Source organism: Papaver somniferum, chromosome 4 (genome assembly GCF_003573695.1).
Source record: "Papaver somniferum cultivar HN1 chromosome 4, ASM357369v1, whole genome shotgun sequence".
Taxonomy (NCBI): domain Eukaryota; kingdom Viridiplantae; phylum Streptophyta; class Magnoliopsida; order Ranunculales; family Papaveraceae; genus Papaver; species Papaver somniferum.
In genome coordinates, this window is record NC_039361.1 from 40,197,014 (window position 1) to 40,223,327 (window position 26,314).

General features: G+C 36.0%; 1 protein-coding gene across 1 annotated transcript; it reads right to left on the reverse strand.

Moving 5' to 3' along the window:
* Nucleotides 1–14,069: 14,069 nt before the first annotated feature.
* Nucleotides 14,070–15,377, reverse strand: LOC113272395 (flavonoid 3',5'-hydroxylase 1-like). Its single transcript, XM_026522238.1, has 4 exons — nt 15,267–15,377; nt 15,158–15,161; nt 14,805–15,043; nt 14,070–14,708 (listed from the first exon to the last, which is right to left on the reverse strand). The coding sequence occupies exons 1-4, from the start codon at nt 15,375–15,377 to the stop codon at nt 14,070–14,072; spliced, it is 993 nt and encodes a 330-aa protein (XP_026378023.1).
* Nucleotides 15,378–26,314: the final 10,937 nt, after the last annotated feature.

The following is a 26,314-nucleotide window of genomic DNA, read 5'->3' on the forward strand; positions in this document are numbered from 1 at the left end:
GATTAGTTTTTCTAGTTGCTAGAGTTCTCCCTTATATAGTTTTCAAATCAGGGTTTGCAATATATATTAGCTTAGTAACAAAGCATTCAATATTCACCGTTAAATGAAAACCTGATTAGATACAAGCTAATATCTTTCAACCGTTAGATCGAAACTTAGCTTGTCACACACAAATGAAATGTATTTCATTTAGGTTTGAGTAACCGTACCTAAACGTGTACACTTAGTTGGTTCACAAATAGTTAACCAATGGTTAGCCATATGAGCACTTCCATATTAACCGTATTCATCTTTCTCATAACTAGTTTAAATGACTCATAAGAACTAGTTGAAGAGTTGTTCAATTGCTTAGGTCTTTAGTCATAGACACAATTGAAACAAAATTGGTTTGATTTATTTGAATCAATTCATGAACAATATAGCCACAGTTTGCAAATATTGCATTCCTTATAATTTATTGTTTTAAGTTCATGAACTACTGATTTGAGAAATAACCAGCTTGGGTACGCGTACGAATATGCGTACCTTAGCTACCGGATTTGAATTGGCTTTTGGTTTCCAAACTCAGCAAAACATTTCGGGTAGAAAAGTTCCGCCAGTAAGCATACGGATCCGCGTACCTAAGGTGACTGGTTTATGAGTTCGTAAACTCCAAACTCAGCAGAATTTTCCAGGAGGAAAAGTTCCGCCAGTACACGTACCCAACCTGTCTCCTTCACCAATACCGTATGCGCACATATGCACACACTTGGTTTCCGGTACATGGAGTTATACACTAATGTGCGAACGCACTATGTATGCTTATATCCATAGATGGTAATCTCAACTCTACATTTCAATCATTGAAACATTCTTCTATAATGTTATAATAGTCGTTATTCACAACTATCGTAATCAAAGCCATTTTCAAGATTGAAACGTTGTCATGACTTTCGTCACGGGTAAAGATAAAAAATGGTTAAAGCGAAAGCTTATCAACACATATTTCGAGAAAACGATATGTGAGTAAACTCGGCTCTAAATAGCAAATGTGTATGTATGAAAACTATCATACTTATACGACTTTTGTGTCAAGAGTAGGAAATAGAGTAGATAGACTTTTGAGTGATAGATAAGTTCAAGTTTCCACATACCTTTTACTCGGATGAAGTTCCACTGGTTCCTTGAGTAGTTCTTCGTCTTCGTAAGATGATTGCCATGGAGTCTGGATCTCAACTACACTTAACTATCCTAGTCCGAGACTTAGTTATAAGTAGACTAGAAACCAAGGCACATAGTTTTGACAACTAAATTTGACAAACAAGCTTGAGATAGCAAAAATTGCGAGTTCGACCGAGCAATGCTCTAACAGATATATATCTTATTCGTAAAGTCATTAGATATCAATATAGTATTACATAGGAATACTCCTCTATTTATAGGCTAGGGTGTTAACTAGGGATGTCAATGGGTACCCATTACCCGGAACCGAACCCGCTATATTCGGGTCCGGTTCCGGGTCCTAAAGTTGGACCCATTAACAACTTAAGACCCGACGGGTAATTACCCGATTGGACCCGAATCTTAACGGGTCCAAACGGGTAATACCCGTCGGGTACTCGGTTATTCATCTTTTTAGCAAAATTATAAGCATTTTGTTAGTTTTGACTTTGACTTTTTTTTTTTTCATTTTCATTTTTTTCTTACATTTAATCTTTATTTAGTACATTAATTAAGAAATAATAATAAACTTTTTAAAAAAAAATAGATTCAAGCTAAAAAGAGAAGGAAATTAAGATTTTAAGATTTTTCATAGTTTTCTTAATACCCAACGGGTACCCGGAACCGACGTGTACTCGGGTCTTTAAATGGGTCCGGTTGTGGGTCCACAAATTTAGGAACCGAAACCGGAACCGGATCCGTCTTTTATAATTAGGGTCCGGGTCTAATGGTACCCGGGAGGACCCGGACCTATTGACAATCCTAGTGTTAACCCTGGTTACATATAGATGGGACGCACACATGGGTCAAAAGCCCTACAACACTCACCCTTGTGTGGTCCAATAATAGTACTTCATATGTAGTGCTTCACATATAATGCTTCCGAATGTAACGCTTCAAATATAGTTCTTCAGACCTAGTTTCTGTCCTTGATGATCACAGTATCTAAGTCAAGTGCCTCATTAAAATCTCGCTAGGAAAGGGACAAAATCTAAACTAAGAAAAAAGATTACAATATTAAGAAAACTTTGAACAGCGTTGGAATCGCAGATGTTTCCTCGTTAAAACCGTGACAAGGGAAAACCCAGAGGGATAAAACCTTGACGAATGGAAAAGAATACAACACGATAAGTCTAGAAGTATGTCTTTTCCGTATACGTATACATAACATCCTTTCTATGTTTTATAGGTGATTGATGAAACCTAGTATTGATACGCAATAGTAGTATCAATACTACTAGTTGACTTGTGCCGAAAACTGTTGCGATGCAATCCCTTTGCTGTGTGGATTCTGGCAGTGCTTTCACTTGATAAACTATCGAGTTTTATTTCCTTTATTCAGATATTGTTCATCAATTATATCAATGTGATTTTCATGTCTTCATCATTTATCATGTAGTTGGTGTAGTTATGGTTGCCTCACTAAAAACCTTGCCGAGTAATAAAAACCTTGTGGGAAAAACTAATCTCGATCAAAGGGAAAAAGAGTACAACACAGCTTCACATTTTAGAGTCAAATATGTCGACATCATATCCTTGGATCCTCCCCTGATGTCGGCATCTCCCCCTAATTCCATTCGGAGAAGTTTCCAGACAGTTCCTTTAGTCATGTACTTTCCGAAAGTGGATAAAGGTAATGACTGAGTAAGTCATGTCTCCCCCTGATTACTTTCGTGGGAGAAAAGTTTATTGTACCTTCTGTAGATGGGGAAAAACGATTTGCTGGTTTTTTAGGAAAGTGAAGAGACGATCGTTCGGACGAGACTCCTCAACCGAGCAAACTTCTTAACCTCACACAGATGCACTGCACGAGAGTGCTTTGAGTTCGAGAGATCAATCTGTAGGACTCCGGCCTAAACCAAGTCAATGGTCGTTCCATAGTCAATTCGGTCACAAAGAGGGAGATGGGTTGATCTGTAGGAGGGAATTTGAGAATTGTGGGATCAATGATGATCAAGGATTGTGGATGTGTTGAAGGTTTCTGCAAGTATGTGAATTGTGTAAATAAGTTTTGATCGAGAGAATTTTTTGTAGACGAATGTTGTTTTCAGTCATCAATTCAGAACTTATTTAGATTGTCAAAATAGTGAACACATTGATCCCAGTAAGTGTGACGGTTTCTTGAGTGAAAGCGTGGGAAAATGAGAGATCGTGGTAAAATCAGTTCCACGTCGTGTGGAGACCTGGTCGATCTTCCATCCACTACTTTGCTAACTCTCTCAACCGTTTGCACGACTTACTCACATTTCTCATCGTGGATGAACACACGTGTTGTAGACCGCCAGACCAAAAACCTAATTGTTATCCCCCATGTGACGTGATTGATGTCTCACGAACGTGGAGTCTGCAAAGAAAATGTGTATTTGATTATTCAGTCGTTGAATTGACTAGAAAGTAAGTCTAAGTTTTGTTGAATTGAGCATGATTAACGAATGCTCAGTGATACATGGATTGAACATGCTATAGTTCTTGAATGATATTGATATTGCTCGTCTTAGCAAATATTGTAAATTCGACAAATTACTGAATATTGAATATTGACAGTAGGATCAATATTCGAATAACTGAGCAAGTATTGCTCAATTCGAAAAATTACTGAATATTGACAGTAGGATCAATATTCGAGCAACTAAGCAAGTATTGCTCAATTCGATGAATTATTGGTAATGTGACCCAATAAAATATTAACTAAAATATTGGTGCCTAACAAATATTATATAATTAATCAAGATGTTGATTGCCGAGTCAACATAAATTTATTAGTGTTTGAAATTGCTCAAAGTCGTGATTTGCAGAGCATTTGTTCGAAACACTAATTTTTGATCAATTGTTCGTCAATTGATGAATTACTGAAAATAGGTCACTGAGTGAAAGAGGGACCGACCACATGGGATGATGGACGGCCATGTGGTTCCCAAGTGCTCGAATGAGCACGCACCAGAGTCCTTTTTTGACTGGTTAGTGGAATGATGATTAAATGCAGGTTTAATCATTTATTGAAATAGTGCTCAATTGAGCATTAGGTAATAAAACCTAATTATGGAGAAGTGAGGGACTGACCAAGAGGGCATGAGACTGGCCCTTAGTGGTCGTTGGACCAGCTGATGGTCGTTTGAGTAAATTTCAAGTCGGTTGGAAAGAGTTTGGACCCAATATGAGCAATTGAGCAAATTAGGTCAAAATCATAAAGATGTGTGGGACCGGCTTCTTCCAAGCCCTAGATCCGTCCTTGGTCGGTCAAGGAAGCATGCACGTGTCATCATAATGTCCGTGTCTCAGTCCTAAGAGTTTTGGTATTTTCTGGTGTGCGTTTGAGCAATATCTTGGATTTTCAGAAGAGTTTGATCTTTGACTGAAATTCTCGATTTTGCTTGAATGAGCAAGTAGAACTTTGCTCGTTTGATCAAAATATTGAGAATATTAAAATAATAATATTTTAATATTTTTCGTGAATAGCCTAGTCTGTCACGTGACCATTTGACTTTTTGGCTTTTTCATGGTTTGAGCAATATTTGAGAAAATATGAAGAAACCATGATTTTCGCTCAAACGGAGGAGTTTCATGAGATGAGGGAAATAATAATTATGAAAACAAGGGATTGTAAGGTGTTGGAACGGACACGACTTGGGCATGGCCGGCCGGCTAGGTATCCCGGTCCCACGACACTTTCCCTATTTTTATTATTTTTCATGAAACCGTGAAAATATGGAGAAACCGTGAGTTTTTCTCAAACAAGGAAAGTTGCTCGAATGAAGGAGTCTTTATGAGTTCATGAAAATAACAAAATAAGAAAAATAAAGGAAGAGCCATGGGGGACCGGCCACGGCAGCATGAGCGGTCGTCCGGTGGGCCCGGTCCCTAGGCGCCTCTTTTAAATTTTTTATTATTATTTTCTCTCTCCTATTTTGTGTAGGATTCCTCGTTTGTCCATACTTTCGAATGCTCGTTCGTGCATTTGGGTGCTCGTTCGTGCATCATCGTTGAGTACACTTGCACCATTTTCTTGGGGCTTACTCCGCGATAGTCCAGATGCCCGATTGTTGAGTAGTTATTACTAATTCATGAAATTAAGCGGAGAATGATGCATGAAACGGAGCAATAACAATGAATTGAGTATTTATTACTAATCCATGAATCCATCCAGGGAATCCAGGGAACTGAGTAATGAGATAAAATGGTTATTTATTATTAATCCATGGAATCAGCCGGGGATAGCCATGGAACGGAGTAATGAGATAAAATAGATTATTTTCTAGGAATTCAGTCGGTGAATGTCATGGTATAATTAATCCAATGTCGAATCGAGATATGAGATAGTTGAACCATCATATTCGTTCTGAAAAGTGCATAGTCAGGAAACAACGTGCAGCGTTGGTGTCCTGAAGACGTTTTGCCCTCCAGCAAATAATTACGTCTAGAGAGACGCCTGAATCTATACACGGTCTCTCTACATAGTCAGGGAACAGTAAGTATCGCTGACGTCCTGAAGGCGTTAAGCCCTCCGACAAACAATTATGTCCAGAGAACCTCCCAATCGTTCTTCTATGTAGAGGGGCCGGGGTCTCTCTATGTAGTCAGGGAACAACGAGTATCGCCGACGTCTTGAAGGCGTTGATCCCTCTGACAAACAATTATATCCAGAGGACCGACCAATCATGTTATTCTACATAGAGGGCACAATGAAATGCGTAGCATCGAACGCTCAGCTAGTGGGAGGCCTTTCGAGAAACATATTCATCATGGCTCTGAGAGGAATGCTCACTCAGTCAGAGATCGTGAAACGGTTCACGGATCGTAAATCATGAGTCGTCACATGCGTTCCTGAAGCTGGGTCAGAAACATGCAGCATCATGATTTTTGCGATTTTGATCTTTGTCGAAAATCCACCATCAACACCTTCATAATCAATAATTTTTAGATTGCATTTCCTTTTGCATTGCATGGATACAACAAACTCATGTCAATAGTTCCTTTTAAGTATATGGTTACATTCATCATACTATTTGGCGCTAAGCTATATCTAGATAACAAGTTCACTAAGGATGAATTCTTTGGTCGAGTACATTATGCTAAGTACAATAATGCGTCTATTGCACTTAGATAGGGTAATTTCATATCCCAACACATCTTCATCATCTTCCTTTAAACGAAATGGTCATTTATTTACATTTGAACCTCAACTAATCATGGGAGTGCTAGCAGGATGCATGTACTTGTTAAACTGCCTGATAACTTCGGACATACGCAAAATGGTGGATTAATATACCAAAATCTCGGTGTTCGATCAAGCTTTTCCCAGAATTTCATCTCAAATTCGAATTTCAAGTAGCTTGTGTAATCTCTTATTTCATTAAGAGTAGATACCATGTCCATATCATCGAGATAAATAACTACAATTCTAATTCAGGAACTTTCTTTATAAGTACGCATCGTATAATACCTTACTTATTTAACCCTTCCCAATCAAATAATCACCTAGGAGGGTATACCAAATCCGCTTGATTGTTTTAATCCGTAAATGAGCGTTTCAACCTAATTTCAAACGCACTCCGTGGTTTAGAGTCATTTGATTTGGGAGACAGAAAATTTTTCAGACATCTATAAATATCTTTATCCCTTCATCCTTACAGGGATGCTATAGCAATAGGGGTGGGGCTTCTCCTTGTTCCGACGACAACAAGTAATAACCGCATAAAAATGTTGCATTTCAAGTCGTTTTGAAACTACCAAGATAACTAAGTAGCAAAATGCTATAATGTTCATTACAACATAGTAAACAATTCTAGTGCTCGTGATATACCTCGCGCCACAAGGCGAGTCTTTATACTTTAAGACTTCATTCTTCTCACTGTGCTTGGTGACAAATAATCATGTATGTCCCGTAGGCTTTAAACTTGGTTGGTTAGCACTACCACACCAAATACATGTGTATTTGTCAAATAACCAAATTTTACCTAGATCGCGTTGGCTATATATGATCTTTGTTGACATTTAAACAGTAAGAAGCATGGTTCGATCTCATCTTGCTCTATTTACTTGAGCAGCTGTATATAAAAATAATAATTGTTTGCACGATCCTTCCATTGACTCGCGTGTGTTCATAATCCTTTAGGATTTCATTGCTTTGGAATCATTAAACTTCGGAGAGTCCTCCAGTTTGATTCTTGGACATAATCAGAGACAATATAATGAGATGATTTAATTAACGATATAAATTAGGTTGTGTCTTGTTCGCCTAGTTCCTTTCTAGGTGAGCACTGATCGAAAGTGATGGTCTATCTATCTTCCTTTATAGAGCCACGGCTTCAGCTACACTTCCACCAAATGTAGTTGAATCACCTTAGTATATGGTGTACCCCAAACTGAGGATTTATAACCTTGCAGGCATATTTGCAGCTGGTATATGTGATCTTGTCACTTTAGCGATATCAGTGCACATTTTGAAAATCGATTATTCTTTTTATTTCACATTTACAATTGTGGAGTACAAGAATTAATATGAGACAGAATGAGAACACACCACAACAATTCATGTCGTCCCTTAGAAAATTATTTTCGTATCTCCCCTAGCAATGGGAAGATTGTCTCATCAAAGTGACGATCCGCAAATATAGGGTTAAGAGATCGCCTGCCAAAGGTTTCAAAATGCGGATAATTGTCGGGAATCTGTATCCAACAAAATTATTTAATCGTTTCGATGACCCATTATAATACGATGTGGATTCGTAATGGCACATATATAGCACAGCCAAGAATGTCTAAAAATACAAATGTCAGGCTTATAACCAGTTACCAACTGGTATGCAAAAATGGTTGACTAATTATGGGTTGCATATCCCCCAAGAATTTATAGAAAAGTTGTTACGCATAACCTATCCTTAGACACCATCAATAAACTTTTATGGTGGCCTCTCCGAGACCATGGGGTGTAGGATGTTCTACACTAATCCTATTAAACATGCAATACGCTTCAAGTCCTTTAGACGTAAATATCTAGCATTGACAAGGTTGGTGAGCCCTTAAATTGTATACTGTGCTATGATATTTTCAATAACGCATAATTTCGCGTGAACAATAATTAATTCAACACTTCGAATCATTCACTGGAGTCATAAGTTACTTGAATGGTCCGCATTCTGCATGGATATGTTCACAAATATCACCTTGTTTTTTTTGAAAGAATGGGTTGTTTATCGTTTGCATCATAGGATGGTCTCAATCATGTTTACTAAAGAAAGGTTTTGTAAAATGACTGACATGCTCTATTACTTTATAAGCATAATGAGAGGGGAGGTGGTGTTTCTAGTACCTTAGAAAGCGTTGAGTGTGATAGATGTCATCACTTTGCATTCTTTCAATCTTTGTAATTCCCATTTTCTTGTTCACTCAAATAAAATGATGTCCATTTGAGTTATTTGAAAACAGAACATCATATCACAACCAAACATTGTCGGTGACGATGTGGAGTCAATTATCCAAGTATTAGTGATTTACAGTTCAATAGACTAATTGGCTCATTATTTTCTCTAAAATGTTATTTGTTTCAAATTCATTGTAGAAAATTTGTAGATGAATTCTCATTCTCACAGTTAGTTTTCTTACAATAACTATTTGTGCAGACTTCATAGAAACTTAACAAGGTGTGATTAGCTCTTAGTTCTTATAGAGATCATGTAACTTTTAATCTTTATACAAATTAGGAAACAAAGATTGAGCATTTCTTCGCTTGGATATTACCTGTAATGGTCCAACCATCGCATGGTATTATGTAAGGAAACAATTCAACAATCAATTTAGTATATTTCCTTAAGAGTACCGTGTAATAAGTGTTGTGGCCTTATTGCGTACCAAAAGAAAATCTATCTCATTTACTTTAGAGTGTTACCGTTCATGAAGATGATATAATTTTCATCATAATGTACGAATGATCCTTATAACCTAAGTACTTTTGAGTATATCTCAAGTGTGTTAGAGTATTTGAATCTCATGAAAACGATATACTTTTCATTCCATAAGCACAGACAATGAATTTAGTTCTTATTAACTGGGAAAATTTCTTATTTCCACTGAAGTTGACAAGCAGGGGTATGACCTTGTTTTAACATATGATGAGTTTGTTGTCCTTTAAACTCTATATATATCTTGTAGTTGGTTGCTACTGTATGATACATGCATTCCATTGTTTGTACCATTGTTAGTAAAATGTTTATACCAAGTTTCCAACCCTCATTTAAATGAGTCAGAATTACATCTCTGTCTCATGCTCAGTAGATACATTTACTTTGTATTGTTATTACTTGAGCCAGAATCACATCTCTGGTCATATTTTAGCAAACCTTGCTTCCACTGAAGTTGACAATGAATTTTAGCAAACCTTGCATCAAGCCTTTAAACCCCTAGGAGATCCTAGTGGACGAGTTATAGTCTCGTGAGGGTTTACATAGAGGTCTACCCACAAAACCTACACAAAAACTTCTAAAACCATCAATCTTCGTCGGAGGAATCCGAGTCCGATTCACCCACCATCATCATCTCCGGGGCATACTCTCGAAGTTTGGAAACCATGAAGTGATAGATTGCATCGAATGCGAATGATTCCCCCTTTTCCTCCAAGTAGCACGCTTTCACGACTTCGTGCTACAAAAACACAACACAAACTTACTTAGTTAGTGGTGTTTAATTGGGAGATAAAACAAAACGGATTACGTAAAATAAACCACAAAAATACTTACAAATTGTTAAACGGAGAAGCTAAAGTGGATAACGTTCAAAATCCGATGTTGGATAAATAAATAAATAAGCAAGTATCGCACTTTCGATGACTTGGTGCCTATCGTGGACTTGTTGAACACTTCTTCCATTTGGATTCCCAAAATCTTTCCTATATTTGTTATGCACCTTTGTCCAAAAGGTTTCGGCATCTACCCTTACGGAGGACTGATTTTTTATTCGAGTTTCCGCGTACCATGCTTTGGTGATGGATAGATCTTCATTTGAATCAAATGATGCCATCGTTGTATGTAGAGGTATGAAATGAGTAGTTGTGGAGTATATAGAGTGATAGGGAATAGAATGAGCAATTTTGGGGAAAATGGGGTCCAAGGATGAGGTCTCTATATATAGAGAAAGTCCCTAACGATTATTTTTTTTTTGAAAAAAGTGAAATAATTTGGAATAATCGGTCTTCTCGAAGGTATGTAAAACCCGACTGGGTTTTTATGCCACAAGGAATCAGTCTTTCTTGTGACCAACATAAACCGATTAAAGACATGTAAAAAACTTGAGTTTTCACCGACACCAATCGGTTTATATAGATGCATATGTGATCCGATTGTAGCTTGAAAAACATACAGGAAAAATTGTATTTCGAAGGCATGAAGAATCGGATTATGCTTACCCCACACATAAACCGATTTGTTTATGGACCCTAGACCATAGGTTTATGTTGACATATCGAGTATTCCGATTGTTGGCATGTGTTCAGGCAAAAGAATTATTGAGCATGCACAAACTTGTTTGATACACATATTATAATTAAAACTTTAATTGCATTAAGTTCAACACCATGATCATCCAAATTATAAACCTTAACCATCCCAAAAGAGTGTAAAAAACTTAAAACAAACACAAGTCTTATAAACTTAAACTTAAAAACTTAAAGAGCAGGAGCACCAATATCAGCAACAGCACCACCGGGAGCATTTGCAGCAGTAGCAACATCAGGAGCAGCACCACCACCACCGGGAGAATTTGCAGCAGCAACCATTTCTTCCCACATACCTTCTAAATATCCATGGCGATCCCTCTCAGCTGAAATCATGTCTCTCCTTCTCCCAGTGAACCTTATAACCTCATAAAGCTCTTCTAGTGCAAGCTTGTCTATCAGTGCGAGGGCTTGTTCAAGACGGGTCTCACGCCCAAAAGCAAACTTATAGAGGCTTCTTTCTGGCACTGGTTCTGGTGCCCTAAGAATATCCTCCAAGGTGAGCTCTCGAGTGTAAAACGCTATGTGTCCGAAGTCCATATCTAATAAAAAATAAAAAAATCAGGTTAACAATCGGTACAGAACGAAACATATGTAATCTGATTCTCAACAACAAAACACACAGGAATATCAAACATAAACAATCGGTTTATGTGATACATATATAAATACCGATTATGGGATCGCAGAGTTAAAAAAAAAATTGTACCCAGAATCGGATTTTTCTAGTGCACTTATATACCGATTCTGGAGATGTCTTTTCATATTCCGATTCAGGACACAGAATCTTTTTATGTTAATCATCATATAAACCGATTACTCTGCATGCTCTTCATGGCCGAAGAACAAAATCCAGAATCGGTTTATTCAATATATCAACATAAACCGATTCTGGGTAAGATCAGAGATTTGGGTTTTCAAAAATCGAAAATTTAAACATGTAAATCAACGAGGAAATGAAAAAATACAACGGGTTGATGGAGATTTACCTTTTTCTTGGTTGGATCAAAGATCGTTGGAGAAGAGGATCAAAAAAAAAATTGATTAGGGTTTTGAGAATTTGGAAAGATTTGGATGAAAATAGAAAGTTTTTTAGGTTTATGTTTTTTATGTTTTTGGGTTTACTGAAAATGAAAAGATTAGTATTTATATGAGATAGTTTTAGGAATTAATTTGGGGGTAAATTAGTATTTTTGAGAAGTTTGGTAGCCCATAGTAATTTGGTGGAGTGGGAAGGGAAATTTGATAGTCCCCAAGCATAGGCCCCAATTTAGCTAGGTTAGCAAAGGAATATATTTTCTACCATAATTTATGTGTATTCTTTCACATGTTCTAGTATACCAATGTTGATACGATTTAGCCTTCTAACCCTCTGTTCTTCGAGGTTCTTTCCATATTAATCATTTCCATAATTACATTAAGTTGAGAAATTTCTTTATCCCAACAAGTGTACATTGTTGTTTAAAAGAATCTCACATGCCTCCAACCACTTACATCAGGTTGAATAGCTTCATAAAGACCGTGAATCTCCTGTTAACATACTTTAACGTCTAATGTTACTCTAGTATAATGGATGAAGTTGAAAAGATAAAAATGGAATGATTTTTCTGACTCATGTCATCTTTTGTGAATTTATTTCCATAAATGTTTAGGTGCTAATTTGCAATATATCTTTGTTCAAGTTATTGACTCTTTTATAATCTAACAATTGGAATCCATCCCAACGAACATTCAAATTTTCGGGGAAAAATTTCATGAATGTTTCAAAAAAAAAATTCAGAGCAGTTCATCGCCTGAAGTCAATATGCTGCCTTGAAAACATAAAAGTTATGGCTTCATCTTTTGAACAATACATCGTCATCGGTTGAAGGTTTTTATGATGGAACTATAGTCCTTATAGACACAAATGACTTTTGTATTAAAGACTCTTTAATGGCGCTCAAGTACTTCTGAGTCCAAAAGGTCAAATTAAAATCGAGTTGGTTTAGTCAAAACCCGGTTAATTGTTTGGTCAAGGCCCGATCCATTGGGTTGACTAGGTCATGGTTAACAAAATTGCACATATATATGAAGTACTCAGACCCATTGATAATAAACTTGAAACTATTATCATATAGGCCCAAATATATTGTTAACCCTAGAATTAGAAATTTCATCATCCAACTTTAGTAATCGGGAAATATATATACTTTTACAGAAGATTCATCATAACATTTTTCCAAACATAATATAATTTCAAGATAATCTAACGGATGAATAAAAAGATATTCATGAAGTCGTGTATGACTGTTACAATTAACGCTTCTGTGGATACAACTGTTAATATCACGTACTTTGAAGTACTTTCTATGGTTGGATCATTATGAAATTTTTACAGTGTCTCAAAAAGAACAATATGTAACACATACCAAAAATAAAACATAATCTAATGGTTGGAATTTCTAAAACATAGGTTTTACTTGAACGTACACAGATTCATTAAAATTCAGTTTTGGAGATCGTATGATATTCCTGTTTGATTGAAATTTTAAACGAGTAAGTAATATCTGATTGGGTTGAACATTTTAAAATTTCATGAAAATATAAAAGTGAAATCTCTATGTTTGAGTAGTAGAAGTGTTTCTGATGGTTATGATGTAAATATGGGTTTGCTTTGTGTTTGTTTGATCCAAATTTTTTGTACTTTGGTTAGTTGTTCTTTGGATGTTGAACTTAGGTAGAAAATTAGAAATTGGAGTTGAAATAAGTGTTCTGATGTTTTTCTTGGACTGAACTGGATGTAAAAAGAAGTGTTTTGCTAATGAACTTATAGTTATTGTTGCTAATTAAGATTCATTTGATGTTGGATTTTGAAAATATTGAAAACTTGGATGATTGGGTTTGTAAATCTGTTAAGTAATTGAGAAATAGGGTTAACAAGCAGCTGATTAAACTGTTAAAGAACTGAATTTGAGAATGATTCATAGAAACTACCGATTCAAAAGATGATGAACTGAAACTTGCTTACGTCATGATGACGGAGTAGAGCGTTTCTAATCAAATTTGATTTATTTATTTATTTACTGTTAGTGAAAAGCGTCTTTAGCAAAGCTAATTGGATCCACTGGTGACATCCACAAATTTGAGTAAAGTCTGAAAACTAGATTGAGATATCTATCATACAGCCAAATAAACCAAATTTACAACCCATTTTTATATCTCCTGCATCTGCACGACATGGTTGCAGAAATTGGTGCCACGGAGTATAAGTTATTGATGCATATAACTCCACAAGAATGGGCTTCAATCAAAAATAAACTTTTCCTTCAAAATGAAGCATGTGGACTTTCGGATTACAACTCTACAACATAATAACACAGCTAGTACTTATGAAACTCGAAAGAATCTAGTACTCTTTCTTGGCATAGAGGTTTGGATCAGATAACCTTGGCAACGGAATTGCAGTTAACGGGGTACTTGTCTTCAAAACAATACCAAATTTCTCTGAAAGATCAACCTCTGCACCTTCTGGCATTCTCCATTCAAATGAGTGCAAAAAAGAAGCTAATGCATAAGGAACGATCCTTTCCACTAAAGGAACACCTATACATCTCCTCGTGCCAGAACCAAATGGAATATATCGGAAATCCGTCCCAATAAAATCGAACTTGCTAGTTTTTTGCAAGAACCTCTCTGGATGGAATTCTAATGGATCATCCCAATATTTGGGGTCTCTTTGGATTTCCCATGCATTCATAAGAACTTGAGCTCCTTTAGGGATCACATAACCTCCCACGTTACACGTTGAACTTGGACACCTAGTAACCAATAGCGGTACTCGGGGATGCAAGCGATATGTTTCTTTTATGATTGCACCCAAATAAGGTAAATTGGGTATATGAGATTCTTCTACAATGTTGTTTTTCCCTACAACATTTTCCAACTCTTCTAAGGCTCTTTTCATGATCTTGGGCTCTTTTATCAACTCGGCCATCGCCCATTCTACTTCCCCTCCTATTGTATATGTGCCTCCGACCACCAAATTCTGTCAAGAAATTTTAAATCCTATTAGTCATAAAATAAAATTTTAAAACAAGAGCAGAGGACGAAACGCATGAAAGTAAAGACAGAAAATAAATACCATGAACAAGGCCTTGGGGTTGGTAAAGGTAAAAGGAACTTTGGAATCTCCTTGGTCTTGAAGTTGTTGAAAGACTTGTAAGAAATCCTTGACTTTGTTCTCCTTACCATCTTGATCTCCATTTAGTTTTATCTCCTGATCAAGTTTCATCCTCTTATCAATCATGGATTCGAAGAACGGGTCTAACCACGAAATTAGCTCTTTCAGACGTCGTTCTACACCTTGAAGATCAAACCTCGCTAGAACAGGAAGAAAATCAGAAATATTGGTTCTCCCTAAATAATCCAAGACTTCTTCGGCTCGTTTCCGAAATTCCAAGCCAATTTTAATCTTCTATTCATCATTAAATGTACCGCCCTACATCATGTTCGTTATCACATTAAGCATTATGAGAAACATCTCGTATCTTATGTTTACCGGAGTGTTAACCTTCGCGTACAAACTTCTGACGCATTTTCTAACTTCCTGTTGGCGAAGAGTTGAGAATGAATCGAGAGCACTTTTACTCAGAATCTCTCGAACGCACAAGGCACGTACGTTGCGCAAGTGTGGACCATAGTCAGCAAATACCATGTCTTAACCATTATAGCCGATGGTCTTTCCTGCTACTGTAGGAGCTCGGTTTGCAAATCTGGAGTCGAGTTCTTTCATGACAACCGCTGCTAATTCCGGTGAACCCAAAACAATGAGAAGCCTGCTGCCTAATTCGAGCTTAAATATGGGTCCATATTTGTTGGTTAATTGGAAAAGTACTTGTGTAACTCCGGATCAATGAATGGGATGTTTCCGACTATATGCAAACCAAAAGGACCCGGCGATAACTTAGAATTCAAATGAACTTGTTTCATGCAAACCCAAACGTACCACGAAATTGCAACTACAATGACTGAAGATATAAGAACTGCTCGAATGAGTTCGCTGTGTTGAATCTTGGCTTCCCACAACCATGACTCCATTTCCAGATTATTAATAACACAGAGTACTTTTGAATGAAAACGAAGTAGTCTCCTGAGAATGATATTTGTACTTCCGTAGTTTATCAGTGAAGGAAATTTTTGCTTTAACCAGGTAAGGAAATAATTGATTATTGCACTACAAATTTCCAAATATGTAATGTTGAACCCTGCTGCCAGAGAAAAAGAAGAACCCAAGGTATTGAGTTTTTAGAAGTGTTCGCAAGAATATTACACACCACACATGTCTAATCGTTTATTTTCAGTATGAAAAACATATGAGTCATATTTTTTACGAAAAAAAAATACTAAAGAGAAAAATAAAAATAAAAATAAAAACAAAAATTAAGCATGTATCTCTCAAGAAATAGTGTCCAGTTGTTAGCTGTTAAATGTATATTAACGGCCGCTTAAATTTGAAATTCATCATTATGGACTAAAAATCAAATAAGAAGAAAAACAAAAGAAATGAAGAGGTTGTGAGTTCTCGACAGCCAATTCGGATGAGATCATACGACAAAGACATTGAGGACGGGTGAGGTGATATAAGCAGTATTTGTACAAGTCTTATGATATGTTTTTAAAAAAAATCAAAACCTGTCTTTTGTTGCATGTCAAAATATATTACACAAAATTGATTAAAAAGACCAAAAACAAGAATTCTTGGATAAAAAAAACAAATAAATTTTGATACCGTTTATATATCCATCTTACTATAATAAAGAAAAGGAGGATTTTTAAACGTGACCCCCTTTTTTACTAAATTAGCCTCAGTTATTTTCCAATCACAACTATGCAATAGTGGGTATTACTGTAATTTGATCTTCTAATACAAAACCAGTTCGTCATTTTCTCTGCATCTCAACTCTCTTCTTCGTGAAAACACCCTCTCCACAAATTCTGAAATACCTCCACCATGAAAGAGGCACAACGGCTACGAAAACTCTGAGACCTAACACCATATTTCAATCTAGGTTAGTCAATTTTGAATCAAACTATAATCTGATTTTTATTTAATTTTGGGAATTTCAATCACTCATTTTTTTGACCTAAATTTTTATTTTTGCCTTCCCAATTTCAAACGTTTTTAAATTGGACCTTACAGAAATTTGTATGATTTGGAGAACATCTTCAAGCTACATAAATGCTTTGGTTGAAGATCAGCTTTTCCTGACATAGTGAATTCCAAAATTAGGGGTTTTATTCCCCTAAATCAGGTCAGCATTAAACTAATTGAGTTACTAATTTGAGATTTTTATTGGGAATAACCTGTATATATGATTGGGTTAATATTAGTTTTAATTTATGTATATATACAAAATTTGAATGAAGTGGCTATTTCTTGGTTTTGAATTGGCACACAGAGCGTGTGCAATAGAAGCTTTCTTTATTGGTTTTTATGATTGAGGCTGTCCATGTTTAATCATATGATTTGTTAGGTTAAGTACGCACAGAAATGTTAATAAGTAGTATTGAGAAGAATGATTTGATCCCATTTCGAGTTAATACTTATCCTTGAGACAGGTTAATGATTGAGATTTTGTTAGAGATGCTCAGGAGATAAGAATAAAATAAATGGAAGATATTTTGGCTAGGTTATCTACATACATAATTTGAATGAAGTGGTTATTTTTGGGTTTTTAATTGGCACACAGTATGTGTAATAGCAAAGCTCGAGTTCGAGAGAGGCTGGATATGAATAATGAAAGGAAAAGACAACGTCGCCATGAATTAGATTCCCATCAAAGATCTAGGATTTAGTTAGTTTGGTTGAGTTTAAGGAAGACAAATCTCTACCAGAAATTACATTTTACTCTCCAGCTCTTCTTCGAAGCTCCTCCATCTTCGTTCTCTACCAGGTAAGAGTAATCTTTCATCGAATAATATTGTCTGGGGTAAAAATGATTTCCTGGATATGCACTATGTTCTACTTGGATGGTGCTAACAAAAATAAATTCTTGAATTGGGTGTTTAATTTTGCAGCTTTAGGTTTTCATTTTGTTTGGTAGTTTCTTTTAGTATCCAATATTATTTGATAACAAAGATTGACTGTAGAATTAGAGAACTGCTTCAACCTACACAAGTGCTTTGGTTAAAGATCAGGTTTTCAATTGACTTGACAATTTGAATTGCACAATTGGGTTTTTTTTATTCCCCTGAATCTTAAACTAATTGAGTTAGTAATTTCAATTTTTAATTGGGAATGACATGTTTAAAAGATTGGGTTAATGTTAATTTAATATTAAAGTAGATACAAACAGTTTGAAGTTTCTCATATCCATGTTTAAGTTCATGAGGTCATCAAATGAGACTACTGTATAAGTTTTGAAGCTTAATTTTAATGTAAAACATAAGGTCTTTGTAGTTGGGTTGTTTTGGGGATTCTGCAGGAAGCAAGGGTGGAATTTAATCGCATGGAGTACAGTTCGGTTCAGATGGTGTCTCAATTTCAATAACTGCAACAGAAAAAAAAAACACCAATTGGATTAAATAGCTTCAGCAAAGAGTGCCAATTGGGTTCCAGTTTAATGAAGGACAAGTCACCTCATCCCCATTGAAGTCCTTGACTAACAGAGATACAACGACAAAGAGATACTCTACTACAAGAATTTTGTTTGGTAGTTTCTTTTAGTATCCAAAATTGGTTAAAAAGACCAAAAACAAGAATTTCTGGGTGAAAAAGACACATAAATTTTGATATTGTTTATATATTCATGAACATAAAAGATATTTTTTAAATATCCAAACTTGGGTATTTTGCGCAGGATCTTTAAGTTTAGTACAACTGTTTTTAAAGAAAGGTACCAATATGCCCTTAAAGTATATCTTCCCACGTGAAGCACTAAAACTTACTGCAAAAAACAGAGTAACATAAAACATAGTACGTGGACGTTTCCTATAACAATTGGAAAAAAACATAGTAACATAAATGGTCGTGGAAGAGCCATTATAGCTACTAGTCCACTGGCGAAGTCTGCAATTGCTCATACAACAAAAGTTGATGATTTCCGCACCACCAAATAGGCTATAATTGCTCCTACAGCAAAAGCTGATGACTTCCGCACAGTCAAGACCCACTTTCAGAAACTGTATAATCAAAATGCTTAAATCATCAACAATATACTTGTTTCAATTGAAACAAAATTTAGACAAATTTAAGGAAATTTATAAGCTATACATAGTGCTCGCTGCATTAGACAAACCAGTTGGAGGATTAGATGTAGCCGGATTCGCAGAGGGTGTGGCAATGGGCATCGCCACTAGAGCGCTTCCAGCTGGTGGGAATGGATAAGTCGTTACCGGATTGGTTATGGGCGTCACGAATGGTGCCGCAGTTGGATTGGTTACGGAAACCTGTGTCCTTCCTTTATAAGAGTAGCCTCCAAGAGAACCTGAAATTTGGCAGAAGAATAGGAAAAAATAGAAGTTGTTCATGAATATCATTTTGAACCAAAACGAAGACGAAAAAGAACTTAGTGAATTACCTGAAGAACATGACGTGAGATTGCAAAGGAGTAACAAAAAGAACGTGTAAGCTCTCTTGTTTTCCATTAAAACCTGGAACTGGAAGTGTATGAACACAATATTAGTTCAGCTAGGCAATCAAACTTGACAAGCAAAGCCTTACCTTGTTATAACCAAGGATCGCGTTAGAAGCCTTGTATATTTCATCCTCCATTGATTGACACCATGGGAAGTTTACCTATGACCGTAAAGTACTGAGGTCTGTTACGTCATGAGTCGGAAACTGCGCTGCTCTACTTACTTGGTCCATTAAGTACGACTGCACAGATTAGGAACGTACACAACAAACATCGCAGACTCGTTCTGGATCCTCTGTCTGAAATTTTACAGACAACAAACTCCTTCCTTTAGAACATTCACCGCAAAATATCCCTCCACAAAACCTGCAATGATGCCTCGAACGCATAAGATCATGGAATCTCACACTACAAAACATACATGAGGGACTAGAACTGTCAGGCAGCCATTTTAGTGGCACGACTTCAAGGATTTCCGGTATTTTTGCCAAAATCTGCTTGGGTAAGTGTTCAAGACCAAAGAAAAGTACATGTCAGCTTTGTTTAGATGCAATCATAAAGCCGAAGCTAAATGCATTCATCACGGAGTTTATAAAGATACAAGATAACTCCTCAAATATTCCACAGCCGCACTCCCCACAAAGATATGAAAATTAAGCGCAAGTTCAAAAGAACTCTCCCCCATTTGATGTCATTCCCGAAAGAACAACAAGAGCGACGTTACTTTTATGAGAAAAGAAAGTTTTATTTGGACAACAAAAAACCATAAGAATGATTTTGTATCCAAAATTCTCAATTAAACTAATCACAATTAAACTATGCATAAAAATGTGGATCGGAGATCGACCAATACTGCGGAATAGACAAGGATTCATTCTATTTTCCATCACTATTTGCACAATGACATATAATAGACATAATCCTCGTAAACAAAATATTTTGACCTATCTTCCATTAATAAATGACATAATAGGCTTAACTTTTGTTTGTCAAAAGTTCATCGATCTTGTATCAATACATGCATATCGACATATGAAAGAGATAACTTTTGACATCGTATGGGACAATAATAGTTCACGGACGCAAACACACATATCCCATTACATATTGCAATATAAAACACCATAAAGATTAACAGGGTGGTAGTCAAACAATATTTCTATGGACTTTCAATAGATTTTTAATTTGAGTGACTCCCAGAGATTTCTTTGAAAATCTAGATATTTCTAGTGATTCTCTGAGAGTATTTTAGAGAGTCTATGTGACTTGTACAGACAAAAAATGAGATTTGTAAGGACAAAAAAATGAAACTTGTAGAAAGTTTATGTGATTTGTAGATACAAAATTCTATAATATCCCTTGATTAATTCCAAACAATACCCGTTTTTTTGTTATTCACGTTACAGTAATAATGAAAGTGACATGACTACCTAATGAAATATTTGTCCATTGTCAAAATAAATCTCACTGCTGTTCTATGCCTAAATTTTCATTCTATTTATTCCACTCGTCCCACATTTTATTTTCTATGCTATCTCACCACTGATTTTCTATGTGGAGTTTTCCAACAACTTAAAATCGAAAAAAAAAAATCATAAATTTTAAAATATATATTTTTAAATCGGTATATATCACAAAGACTCTATAGCCGATTTTAAAAAATCACTTTATTCCTCATTTTGTCTTGATTACCCCTTTCCAAGGAGAGAAAAAATGGTGCACTCCCAAAACCAAAAAATCTCAAAATTTCCAAGTCTCTCGAAATATTACCTCTTGAGGAGAGATTTCTACCATGCATATTTTCATAAAAAGTCTCTCCAAATCTTTGAAAACAACAAATCAATGAATTTCAATTCTCCTTCGAATAACATGAGTGTTCGAGTGACTCTTATGAAATCCTAATCCAATAACATGGAGTTTCAGAGAATTTAAATGACTTGCAAAAAGTCTCTAACCAATAACAAGAGACATTAAGAGACTCTCCAAAAGTCTCTATGGATTAACGGTAGATTTTCAACTCCCCAAAAGTCATTTAAAATCTCATTTGACTAACCCCCTGTAATACTGCAAAAATCATCTTCCAAATCAACTTTTAGAATTTAAATAAATAAAAAAATCTAAAAACATTGCAAGATGAAAACGTTGGACATAGCAATGTGTACTCACAATAATGGTTATTCCTAGGCAAATAAAAATTTCACTTACTTTCAGAATTCTTATCGTATTCCTTATATTCGTCAAGCTCGTCTTCAAACAGATCAATCCTTGATTCAAGGTTTTCAATCTTTTCTTCCAGTTTTTTGGAAGATAAAACCAGTTCGTTTTTCAGAGCACTTACTTGTTCCAAAACGAGATTCATGGTCAAAGAGAATTTCTCAAACTGGGATACAGACGAATTTCCATCAAAAGAAACATCACGTTTGTCGGAGCACAACTGATTATCAGATGAGTCGAAACGAATCTTCTTAGATGGAAACAGAACAATCCATAAATCACTCTCTTTGCTTCAGAGACTGGAAGAAGACATGATAGAAGAGAGAAATGAAATGTGCAGTCTTTAAAAAAAAGACTTCTTCTTAAAAAGAAGAAGATATTCCACGAAGATCTTTGACCAAAACCCTAGACCAAGGGAGGGTACGAGGTAACGATTTTATTAGAGAAACCGTTTATGAACGCTCACCAAAAAGGTCTTAATCAATCCAAACAGAGATGATAAATAAACTAAGTACAAATATAGAACCCTCTTTGTATGATATGGTTCTTGTTGAAAATTGAGGGTACAAGAACCATCTTTTACTCTTACTACAGAATAAGCTCCTTCCTATCCAGAATAGGATTGGGAGGTCTCCATCTCAAGGATGTACTTATTTCTTGATTCCGTTCAGCCTTCGAGTGAACAGAATTAATAGTTTTACTCATTCTTCTTAGAACTGTTTTGAGAGCTCTGTTCGTTGATCTCTGTAGGCCACAAGTGGCCTCGGAGTTCTCTTCTGTACTTTTGCTAGTACAATTGGAAGATTTATTTTTCCTCTTTGGCAAGTACGTTTTTACTGAGGAGACAATGTCTTGATTTTTTGTGCTCAAATTATTATCCTGATTTTCACACAAGATTTCAAAGTTTTTTGAAACAATCTTGTGGTTTTCTTACATCATCCTTTTCATTAGATATAGGGTCAGGAGTAGTTTGCTGAGAAGAAATAATCGAGGGATGGTATTTCTTATCGGAATCAGGATCGCGAGCGTTTGGAATTTCTTGTCTTAGAACAGCCAGTTGATCTTTCAAATATTCAATCCTTTTCATTAGGCTTTCTTCCTTTGAAGGAACAAGATTGAGTAATTCGGAGTGGACTGGACTGTTTGGAGGACACGCGTGATTGTCAGCAAAGAAGTTAATGGAACTTACACAGAATTCTTCCTATGGACAGTAGTCAAGAGTAGCCATCCAAGCCTTTGTTAACAAATTAACCTTCTTATCAGAATTTTTTCGAAGTATGAATACTTATGTAACACTTTAAACAAGACTTATCTTTATGATTCTTTTGATCTTTATTATTCCCCCCATTGATTGATATATCTTTCTTATGAGACTTTCTTTTACTCTGTCTGAATGTCTTTTTCAACTGTTGTATGAAAAATGAAAGAGATGAATCAAAGTTATTCTCATTTTTTTCAATCACTTTTGGGTAGCGAGATTTCTTATCAGTTGTGGTAACAGAGTTTACTACCAAATGATGTTTCTCTCGCTGTTTTAGTTCAATATCAGAAATCTTTAACTTCCCAACCTGAGTATTTCTGGAGAGAGTATCAAGGTTATTTCCCTCAACGATGGCATGCTTCTTAGAATCGTATCTAGATGGCAGCGATTTGAGAATTTTCATCACAATGTCCTTTTCAGGAATAGTCTTACCCAATGAAAAAGATGCATTAACAATTTCAGTCACTTTGTGATTAAACTCATCAAATGAATCTTCATCTGCCATATGAAGGTTTTCCCAATCATAATTTAGGTTTTGAAGCCTGGCTTCCTTTTCACTGGTATATCCTTCGAATACGGTTTCTAAGATATCCCAAGCATCTTTAGACCTAGTGCAATTTGACACATGGTGCTGAAGATTTGGGGTAATGGCATGTATGATGGCATTCAAACCGTCGGAGTTTTGCTTTGCAGCAAGTTCTCAGCAGCATCGTATAAGCCAATATTCTTTGGAACAGTAGCGTTACCTATTGCCACAACGGGAGCATCATATCCATTAACAACATATACCCATGATTGAAAATCACGCGATTGAAGAAAAGCTCGCATAGCAATTTTCCACCATAAGTAGTTTGAGCCATCGAAGACTGGTGGTACGTTAATAGAGATAGAACCTCTGTCCATAGAGTCATATTTCTACAAACACATACTTTTGAGGTCTTAAACGTGTTTGCCTGCTCTGATACCAATTGAAAATGCGGGGGTCTAACAACACCACCCAATATTTCGCTTAGCAATCTGTATGGACAAACTCTAATATACTTTTAAGAGAATCAACTAGACAGTCAGACTCAATCTTAATAAAAATTATATCAAGTAGTTAATTTCTCTATCTCTCGATTTGATCTATACTCAAACAAATAGAAATATGTGAGTCTTTATCAAATACAAGAGATATAAACTTGGATGGTACCAAAGACCAATATCCAAGGATCAATCAATTTCCAATCAACAACCAAAGGTTGGATTTCACAATTGATCGATACAACGCACAACCTGTGATATTTCAATTATATAAAAAAATATAATGCGGAATAGAAATAACACAGATACCAGAAATTTTGCTAACGAGGAAACCGCAAATGCAGAAAAACCCCGGGACCTAGTCCAGATTGAACACCACACTATATTAAGCCGCTACAGACACTAGCCTACTACAAACTAACTTCGGTTTGGACTGTAGTTGAACCCTAATCAATCTCACACTAATTCAAGGTACAGTTGCGCTCCTTACGTCTCTGATCCCAGCAGGATACTACGCACTTGATTCCCTTAGCTGATCTCACCCACAACTAAGAGTTGCTACGACCCAAAGTCGAAGACTTGAATAAACAAATCTGTATCATACAAAAAAGTCTACGATAATAGATAAATCCGTCTCCCACAGATAAACCTAAGAGTTTGTTCCGTCTTTTCATAGAAATCAAGGTGAACAGGAACTAAATGATAACCCAGACTTATATTCCCGAAGAACAGCCTAGAATTATCAATCACCTCGCAATAATCTTAATCGTATGGTAGCAAAACAAGATATTTTGGAATCACAAACGATGAGACGAAGTTGTTTGTGATTTCTTTTTATCTTACCCAATCGGAGATATAATCTCAAGTCAACTATTAAATTGAACTCGTACGATAGAAAATGGCAATATCAGATCACTCAACAACAAGAGAAGTAGTTTCGTCTGGATGCACAATCCTAGTGAAGTCTTTAAGTCGTTAACCTACAGGGTCTCGAGAAGAAACCTAAGGTTAAAGGAGAATCGACTCTAGCAAAACCAACTAGTATCACACAGGAGGTGTTGGATTAGTTTTTCCAGTTGCTAGAGTTCTCCCTTATATAGTTTTCAAATCAGGGTTTGCAATCTATATTAGCTTAGTTACAAAGCATTCAATATTCGTCGTTAGATGAAAACCTGATTAGATACAAGCTAATATCTTTCAACCGTTAGATCGAAACTTAGCTTGTCACACACAAATGAAATGTATTTCATTTAGGTTTGAGTAACCGTACCTAAACGTGTACATTTAGTTGGTTCACAAATAGTTAACCAATGGTTAGCCATATGAGCACTTCCATATTAACCGTATTCATCTTTCTCATAACTAGTTTAAATGACTCATAAGAACTAGTTGAAGAGTTGTTCAATTGCTTAGGTCTTTAGTCATAGACACAATTGAAACAAAATTGGTTTGATTCATTTGAATCAATTCATGAACAATATAGCCACAGTTTGCAAAGATTGCATTCCTTATAATTTATTGTTTTAAGTTCATGAACTACCGATTTGAGAAATAACCAGCTTGAGTACGCATACGGGTATGCGTACCTTAGCTACCGGATTTGAGTTGTCTTTTGGTTTCCAAACTCAGCAGAATTTTTCGGGTAGAAAAGTTCCGCTAGTAAGCGTATGGGTACGCGTACCTAAGGTGACTGGTTTATGAGTTTGTAAACTCCAAACTCAGCAGAATTTTCCAGGAGGAAAAGTTCCGCCAGTACGCGTACGGGTACACGTATCCAACCTGTCTCCTTCACCAATACCGTATGCACACATATGCACACACTTGGTTTCCGGTACATGGACTTATACACTAATGTGCGAACACACTATATATGCTTGTATCCATAGATGGTAATCTCAACTCTACATTTCAATCATTGAAACATTCTTCTATAATGTTATAATAGTCGTTATTCACAACTATCGTCATCAAAGCCATTTTCAAGATTGAAACGTTGTCATGACTTTCGTCACGGATAAAGATGAAAAATGGTTAAAGCGAAATCTTATCAACACATATTTAGAGAAAAAGATATGCGAGTAAACTCGGCTCGAAATAGCAAATGTGTATGTATGAAAACTATCATATTTATACGACTTTTGTCTCAAGAGTAGGAGATAGAGTAGATATACTTTTGAGTGATAGATAAGTTCAAGTCTCCACATACCTTTTAGTCGGATGAAGTTCCACTGGTTCCTTGAGTAGTTCTTCGTCTTCGTAAGATGATCGCCATGGAGTCTGGAGCTCAACTACACTTAACTATCCTAGTCCGAGACTTAGCTTTAAGTAGACTAGAAATCAAGGCACATAGTTTTGACAACTAAATTTGACAAACAAGCTTGAGATAGCAAAGCTTGCGAGTTCGACCGAGCAATGCTCTAACAGAAATAGATCTTATTCGTAAAGTCATTAGATATCAATATAGTATTACATAGGAATACGCCTCTATTTATAGGATAGGGTGTTAACTAGGGATGT

What these genes read in the sequence shown, in the direction of transcription:
- LOC113272395 (XM_026522238.1), bottom strand. Translation starts at nt 15,377, where the DNA reads ATGGTATTTGCTGACTATGGTCCACACTTGCGCAACGTACGTGCCTTG. An exon ending in ACCCCAAGGCCTTGTTCATG is followed by an intron (nt 14,709 to 14,804) that starts GTATTTATTTTC and finishes ATTTCTTGACAG; the next exon opens with AATTTGGTGGTCGGAGGCAC.